Source organism: Miscanthus floridulus, chromosome 9, assembly GCF_019320115.1.
Source record: "Miscanthus floridulus cultivar M001 chromosome 9, ASM1932011v1, whole genome shotgun sequence".
Classification (NCBI taxonomy): Eukaryota; Viridiplantae; Streptophyta; class Magnoliopsida; order Poales; family Poaceae; genus Miscanthus; species Miscanthus floridulus.
The window spans coordinates 81520890-81529456 of NC_089588.1; the positions used below are offsets into that span (position 1 = coordinate 81520890).

An 8567-nucleotide genomic window follows, 5' to 3' on the forward strand; every position below is an offset into this window, starting at 1 on the left:
TGTATGCCTTGCCATTTTTCTTCTTCTTATGGAAATCCTTCTTCTTGTATGGCTTGTTTTTCTTATTCTCATCATTATCTTCATCACTTGAATCATCTTTCTTGCCCTTGTACTTCTTCTTGTACTTGTCTTTCTTGGGCTTGGGGCATTGATGAGCTAGATGACCAAGTTCTCCACAATTATAGCAATCCATCTCCGATATTGGTTTCCTTCTATTGCTAGTGAAGAACTTCTTCTTCTTGCCATCAAACTTGACACCGTTCTTGTTGAGCTTCTTTAGCATCTTGGTGGTTCTTCTCACCATGAGAGCAAGACTTGCATCATCAATTTCATCATCACTTGAGCTCTCATATTCAATTCTTGCTTTGCCCTTCTCTTGGCTAGCCTTGAATGCCAAGTCTTTCTTCTTGGTGGAAGATGAGCCATCTTCTGGTGTGATGTGCATATACATCTCATGTGCGTTGATCTTTCCTAAGATTTAAGTTGGTGTAGTAGTGGAAAGATCACCTCGATGAAGCACGGTCACAATATGCCCATATTTGTCAATGGAAAGGACATTCAAGATCTTTCTTACAACATCGGATGGTTGCATTTGTGTAAGTCCAAGCCCATTGACTTCCTCTACAAGAACATTCAAGCGCGAGTACATTTCATTAGCACTTTCTTTAGGAAGCATCTAAAAGGAATTAAGCTTTTTCATGACAAGATGATAGTGTTCCTCATGCTCACTCTTTGTTCCCTCATAGAGCGCACAAATGTCCAACCATAGTGCATGGGCGTCCTTGTGGTTCTGCACACGGATAAACACATCTTTGCAAAGGTCTCTAAAGATGGTGTTTCTAGCCTTAGCATTCCATTTCTCATAATTGACCTCATCGCCTTGAAGATGTGCGGGATCCTTAGGTTTTGGGAAACCTTGAGAGGTGGCTTTAAGAATTCCAACATCTAGAGCTTCTAAGTAAGCCTCCATGCAGATTTTTCAATAAGGAAAATCATCTCCCTCAAAGATAGGAGGAGGTTCATCCCCATGGGACATCTTTCTCTAGGCGGTTAAGCCTAAATTCATGAGCATGAGGCTCTAATACCAATTGAAAGGATCAAGATGCCCAAGAGGGGGGGGGGTAAATTGGGCTAATTCTTTAATTCTTTGCAATAATTAAACCCTATACTTAGCCCACTTCACCCTTGTGCCAAGAATGTGATTCTATTGATCTACCGCACAAAAGTTTAGCACCCTAAGTTCCAATCCTACTCTAGCATGGCAATTCTAAGAATGTAAAGACAAGAATTGAATTGCTCAAATGTAAATGCTTAAAGTAAAGAGAGGAGAAGGAACACGGTGATGTTTTGCCGAGGTAGCGGAGAGTCGCCACTCCCCACTAGTCCTCGTTGGAGCACCCATGCAAGGGTGTAGCTCCTCCTTGATCCACGCAAGGATCAAGTGCTCTCTATGGGCTGATTCTTTGACTCACCATCGCGGTGAATTGCCCACAACCGCTCACAACTTGAGTTGGGTCATCCACAAGCTCTGCCGGATGATCACCAAACTCCCGATCACCACCAAGCCTTCTAGGTGATGGCGATCACCAAGAGTAACAAGCACGAACTCTCACTTGACCACAACAAGCCTAATGAGAAGGGTGAATGCACACTTGCTACTCTCCTTGCACTAATGAGGCCTTAATCTTGGATTCTCAAATCTCAATCACCTCGCTAGGCTCTTGCTCTCCTTAGCACTCTCAAAGGTGTTTCTCAACTGAAAAAATGGGCAAGAGACCTCCCTTGGACGAATAGAGGAAGTGTTTATACCCCCTCATTCAAAACGAACCATTAGGAGGTTGAGTCAGCACTCTGCGGCGTGACTAGACTCTCCGGTCAATTGGACCGGATGCTCCGGTCAGTTATCCCCGCCATAAAGCCGTTAAGTTATGACCGGACTCTAACATGCGTCCGGTCAGCACTGATCGAACACGTCCGGTCACAAAAGCTGCTCTCTAGAACCTTACTGATGTTGACCGGACACTGGCACCTAGAGTCCACTCACTTCGCTGTTCAGCGTCCGGTCAGTAACCGGATCCTGACCAGCGTCCGGTCAGCACTGACCGGACACGTCCGATCAAGAATCTCTCTCTCTAGAACCTCTCTAGAGTTGATCGGACTCTAGCACCTAGCGTTCGGTCACATTTCACTCAACGTCCAGTCGCAACCAGACGGCTCCAATTGATCAAATGAACTGACTGGACTCACCCTTCAGCGTCCGGTCACATCCAGACTAGCGTCCGGTCAGTTATTTGACCCTCCATTCACTTTCAACTCGAAATCATATGTGAATGAAGTTTGCTCTAATTGATCTTAGGGCTACTCCTGTGCTACCTAGTGAAAGGTTTTACAAGTGTGCACCACACCTAACCCACTAGACTCACCTAGGTCAATCTACTAGTTCAGTCCCCCCTTAATAGTACGACCAAAGGAAAAACAAAGTCATAAACTACTCTAAGTGTCTCTTCAACACCAAACAACACTTAGAACTAGTCCATCCTTAACCTTGTCATCCATGCTTTGAAAACCAAAACTATTTCCATCATAGGGGCATGACAACCATGATTGTCCAATCAATTGTCATTACCATGACCTAACTTAATTGCCTCTACAAAACAAACGTTAGTCATAGTAATCTTGTATTGTCATTAATCACCGAAACTCATCTAGTGGCCTAGATGCTTTCAAGACATACGAACTGTCTAGATCTAATTCATTACCATCAACAGTGAGGTTCGACCAGATCGATGCAACTATGATAATGATAGTAATCTAGAACCAAAAAATCCATAAAAGCATCTATATGTTCACAGGTTCATGAAAGCATGCCATATCTGTGAAAGCATAGACGAATCGGCTAAAATAGCCTATTCAGGTAGAAAAGGGGTTACAGCATGTTAACAATCGACTGCTTTATATGGATAGACCTATAAACTCATCAAATCTAACCCATTCTCCATAACAGTGGGGTTCGGCTGGATCGATGGCAGCCATGATAAAGATAACAGATCAAACCTTTAAAGTAAATGGATCTGTTCACATTTAGCAGAATCATGAAGACACACTATAAAGGTTAAAGTACTAGTAAACCTTCTCAAGATCAGACATGCCTCAGCTGCGTACTATGAGCGATCAAGATCGAAGTAGAACATCCGATAAAGCATAATCCATCATTTAAAGTAAGAACCCCATGGCAATGTGATAAAATAAATGATGGACTAAAAGAATGTGAGGACGATCTAGATCGATCTCGATCGGGTAGGTTGATATTGCCCGAAACTATTGACAATCATGGTCATCAGCAAGATCGGTAACTTAATGAATCTACCCGGAGGACGCCACCTCAGGTAGAGCCGATAACTTGACCTTAATCTAATTCGAGCAGTGGAGGTCAAACTTAACTGATGCAGCCGTATTTGAACTAGATAAGGATCAATAACTAACTTATACTAGAGCTCGTAAGAGGTCGGCCGGACCGATGTAGCCTTACAAACAAGAGTATAAGTCATGACGGTACTTACAGACAAGCCGGAGGTCGACCGGATCGATGTAGCCCTGCTTGCTGAAGAACTCATCGAGATCTACAGTACTCCTACTCCTAAGGGTTGGCGTGAAGCCGAAAAAATTAATTGGTATTGATTGATTGTATATCTTACAATAGCCGAGGTCTAATATTTATACCCGGGACTTAAACGTGAATCCTACTCAAACACGACTTATTACAATCTTTGAAATAAAAGAAAACATTCCTAATTTAATATAACTTGGACTCCAATCCTTTTTCCTTTTGTAGAGTCCGATGTTTTTCCCGACACCAACCGTAGCTCATTAACGTTATCTGCTATTGTTATTCAAAGAGAACCAATCCCAGTACCGCGTTTAAATCGGTTGTTATCGATTCTTATACAATCGATTCCTTGATGACACAATCTTAGGAGCTTCGAGTTTCCGCGTTCTCCTTTCCCAAATTTTGGTGTAAACATGTGCCAACACCACAACAATCCAATCTCCATTGAAACACACACCAGCATCAATTGTGCCACCCCCCGAAAATCAAACCAACTAGAGAATGAACAAAAGAGCCAAAGTCACCTTGAGCGCGAGGATGATGACGAGGAACACGTGGACCGCCAGATTCACTAGGAGCGCGATGGTGACCCTTAAGCACAGCATGGCTCCAAGCCAGTCTCCATCCTCGCCCGCCCTAGCGTCTCCGTCGAGGAGCGAGGATGACCACCACTGCAGCGCAGCGGTGTTGGCCGCCATGGAGGCAGCCGCAACGTAGAGGCAGTTCACTGCCGCCATGGGGCCACGCATCGGTCGACGCCCGGAACAAGGCGAAACCGAGCCCTAACCAAGGGGTGGTGGCTCCTGATCCCGAGCGCGGGGGGCTTTGCTTGGCGCGCGCACTTCCGGTTCCGGCTCTTTATTCGCATGGGGAAGGGGAGGGGATGGCAGGCAGCGATGCCACGAGCGATTCACGTGGGGAAGGGGAGGGGAGGGCAAGCGATGATGCCGTGACCGATGGACCTTAGCGAGGCGGCTAACCTGGCGTGGATCCGCCGCCTCCGCCGCCGGATCTGCCATGGCCGCCACACCAGAACCCTAAGGAGCTCGTCGGAACCCTATGCTCGCCGGAGAGAGGAAGGAGCCACGTCGAGAGAAGGTGGGGCGCGGGCACGGCACGGGTATGGGGAGTGCAGTCGCCGCCGGGGAGGACCTCGCTGAGCGTCGAGGACGAGAGAGAGAGAGAGCGAAAGAGAGCGGAGACGTCGAGCGTTCGTCGACTAGGTGTGCGGTCTGGGAGCGGGTGCGGGCTGGAGGGTGTCCGCAAAGTCGACGATGCGTCGGCTCGCTGGCTCGCCGAACGCTGCGCGTGCGTACCATGGGACAATGGTACGGCCGGCCTGAAAGAAATCATTACCTTATGAAGAAAAAGGATTGGGAAATATAAAAAAAAAACTCGGTCGATGAGTGAGCGGTCAGATTGCAGCTCTTTGGGATGAACGGCCGGTTTTCGCTCAGCGTAGCAAATGCAAATCCCACAAACACAAGACCCAATCCCGAAACGGAAATAAATTGGGTACCGTGCGGACCTCCTGTCCACGCACGATGCTTGTCCCATGCCACGCTGGGCTCGGCTCGCAACATCTCCCTCCTGGCTCCTGGCGCACGGCTCGTAGCTCAGCTCACTGCCAACACGACAAATTGGCTCGGCTGTTCTCGACTCTTAGGCACACGCGAGCCCGCCTCATCTTCCATCGCCGCCGCCGCCGTCGCCACCACCGCTTGGCCTGACTCATCCGCGATTCGACCTCACGGGTGCTGCTCCAAGAGCTGACCACGAGATACCTGATTCGTCCGTCGCCGCTGGCACTGCCGTCAACGCTTGATGTGTCAGCCACTGACGCCGTCGCGCCGATCTGCCTCGCCTGGGCTTCAGATCCGCCACCACCGCCCGTCACTATCCTCTCCGCCTAGCTATATTAACTCCGGTAATCTCTCTCTCCAACTCTACAGCTTGTATCTTCTTCGTGCTAGTGCTTACTCTTTGAGATGAACTCAATAAAATTTGGGAAGGATCGCACAGACTGAGCAAACGAGAATCAGATACGGTAGTAGCAGTAGGTTATTTCATTGATAGAAGTAATTTCCACTCGAGGACATCACTCCGATGAACTACTGCTACCATCTATGCTTACATGTTCTCCCTTCCTTTCGATCTGGTCCTTTTATATGGCCAGATGATTAACTTAATCAAAAGGCTAAGCAGAATGCAGTCTTCGAATCAGCTAGTTTGGATTACACTCTTTGGTCCTGTTGAGCTTTAATTAATCTACAACATTGATATGGTTAATTCTCACTCATCTGACATTTTATTTCTCCCTAAAATATGCAGGTACTCAGGGTGAAGGAAAGAAGTATCTATAGGCTCCCATTATAAATCGAGGGATATGGTCATAGCTGTGATCACCGATCGATGTCGCTGTGGTGCTTGTATGCCTTTCAACCATGTCCCTGTGGTGTCTGCAGAGTGGATGATGGCTTGTATCTTAGAATGATCAGTCGCTTTGAAGAAACAATCTGTGCAACTTGTAATTTCTTTCTCTGAACTTGCTTTGTAGGAGTTAGTAGCACAGTCGCAGTGAAGGCTAACACTGCCCATTTAAAGTAATAGGACTGAGATTTTTGTTAGCTATGGAAGACATTTGTTCACATTTATATTCACTGTGAAGGTCTGTCCATTTACAGGACCCATTTTTGGTTTAACAAGACTGTCATTCCAGTGTATTTACATCCCATTTTTTTAAAGGAATGGGAGATTTTTAAAGGAATAGGAGAAACATTCACAATTTTAAAATCTACCATTTCCAGAAAACACTGAAGTCAACAGCAAGGCCAACGTTTCTGATTGTGAACCTGTATAAGCAATTGTATGAAGATAACACAAAGAAGATATGCCAATATAGAACTGGGAAGGATATGATCATAAACTTATTTCAGAACATCCCGATGATTTCAAACAAAAATGATATTTTTCATAACAATCATTGTTTTTCACACACATCCATCCAATTGATCACTACACTAAACTTGACTGAAATGCTACTCCAAATTACATAGTACATTGATCATGTCAAATCTCTCTATGCTAAAAATCACATTGTTTGTTGTTTATTACAAGGCTGGTTCAATTTCGCATTCTTGCCATTGTAGAGTCCACCTCGGCATTCTTCTATCTTCAAGTAGCAGCATATAAGGCTGGTTCAGTTTGAGCAGCATTCTTTGCCAAAATAGATGGTCAATCTGGCACAGCCGTCACCTTCAATGGCAAGATTATACATTTTTCATGACTACCAGAATTTGGTACTGAACGTACACATCTCATCCACAATGTATAGATCAATTCTCAAGTGAGAAGTTCAGAAATGAGATACAATTTGCAGTTTCTGGCTATAGCTATGCCACAGAGGTAGTAGTGTAGTACTCTTATCTTACTGAACACATCTCTTTTTCCACACGAATGTTGAGAACAATTTTTTATACCGCTTGTACAAGATCAAGTGAAAAATCAATCAAGTCGCCAGCCATGATTTAGCTACCGTACTGCAGCATAAAGAAGATGAGAACTGATTATGTGATTGTCTGAAACTGCTCCAGCTTGTAGTATCACATATCAGATCCTTGAATTCAAAGCCTTTCTTCTCCTGAATGTTCAGAACAATATCATTTAGACGCACGTATCATTCAGAGGAAAGTAAAATGGAGCTCGTACCTTCAGGCTTCAGTGACCATCTCGACTGCCTCCTCGACCGTCTCCTTCCCGGACACCGGCGCCACGAGTACTCCTTGCGCTGGAGTCCTAGCCGGCGCGCTGCGCGTCAGGAGCCGAGGAGCGTCTCTCCCACCCACGCGGTTGGATCCCAGGGCGAGACGAGACACGCGTCAGCGATCAACGGTGTGTCCGCACGGAACGCCGAGGGGACTATCCCCACCCAATTTATTTTTCCATCCGAAACAGCCCCTCCCGTCTTATCCCAAACACAGCACACTACTCCCCGTCCGTCTCTCCCGCGAAGCAGCGAGCATGTCGCCGGTCACCGCGTTGCTGGCGAGCACGGCCATGCCGCCGGCCCCGTCCCCATCCCAGGCGCCGGCGAGGCAGCACGCCCGCCACTATTCCGTCGGCTTCTTCCCCTCGCTGTCCGGCGGCGGTCGTGCGGCGCTGGCGGTGGAGTGCTCGTCGCGGCCGCAGAAGAAGGGGACGCAGTATCCGCCGCTCCCTCCCGACTGGACGCTCGTCGCGTCCGGCGCCACGGTCGACGTGAAGGAGGCCGCCGCCGCGACCCCCGACCTCGAGGTGGCCGCACCCGCCGCCGCCGACTGAGGCCGCCGCGGCGTGTCGCTAAAGTTGTTCCCTTGAACTCTCCGCATACGCTGTTTCCTTCTGAGATTGTTATAATGTTAATGGCTGCCCTGATTTTGTGATTATAAATTTAGAATCTTTTATGGTAGTATGGCTGCCGCTGTCCAATTCAGTCCGTTGCTTGATGATTTCTTGGTTGCTTGCTGTGTGCAACGCTGATTCAGCTAGTCCATGCCGCCAGTGGTAGTGTAGATTGATTAGTTAGTCCATTGCTGGTTCAGTTACATATTGCGTTGCTCAGTTAAGTTATAATGGGAATGGGAAATGGATTGCCAAATATAATTTTCAGGAAAAAAGAACAAGCTGCCCAACAGGACATCTCCCAAGAGTTACTGAACTTGTATCTTGTTTGACCTTAGCAGCTGAGCTGGCTCTGTTTGATTTGGGCAGTTGCCTGGCACTGGGGGAGATTCTGTAAACAGTAAACTCGGCTTATATAGATGGCAATGGCACCAACAGCCATTGAACACCAGCACATTATACTAATTTTAGGAAGTAGTAGTTTGGTTCCCATAGGGACTCAGGATAGTTTCTGACCTAATTGTTTGTAATGTTGCCTTAATTCATGTGCTGTGGAAAGGACTTCCCCACAGCAACATGT

The 8567-nt window shown here is 46.9% G+C and overlaps 1 protein-coding gene across 1 annotated transcript; it reads left to right on the forward strand.

The window, feature by feature from the left end:
- The first annotated feature begins 7588 nt into the window (after positions 1 to 7588).
- Positions 7589 to 8077, forward strand: LOC136482262 (large ribosomal subunit protein cL38-like). The gene has a single exon (XM_066479484.1). It carries the CDS (start codon positions 7628 to 7630, stop codon positions 7925 to 7927), a length of 300 nt encoding a protein of 99 aa, XP_066335581.1. The 5' UTR covers positions 7589 to 7627; the 3' UTR covers positions 7928 to 8077.
- Positions 8078 to 8567: the final 490 nt, after the last annotated feature.

Bases quoted from the DNA above. Each gene is read 5' to 3' on its own strand.
- LOC136482262 (XM_066479484.1), top strand. From the start codon at position 7,628: ATGTCGCCGGTCACCGCGTTGCTGGCGAGCACGGCCATGCCGCCGGCC.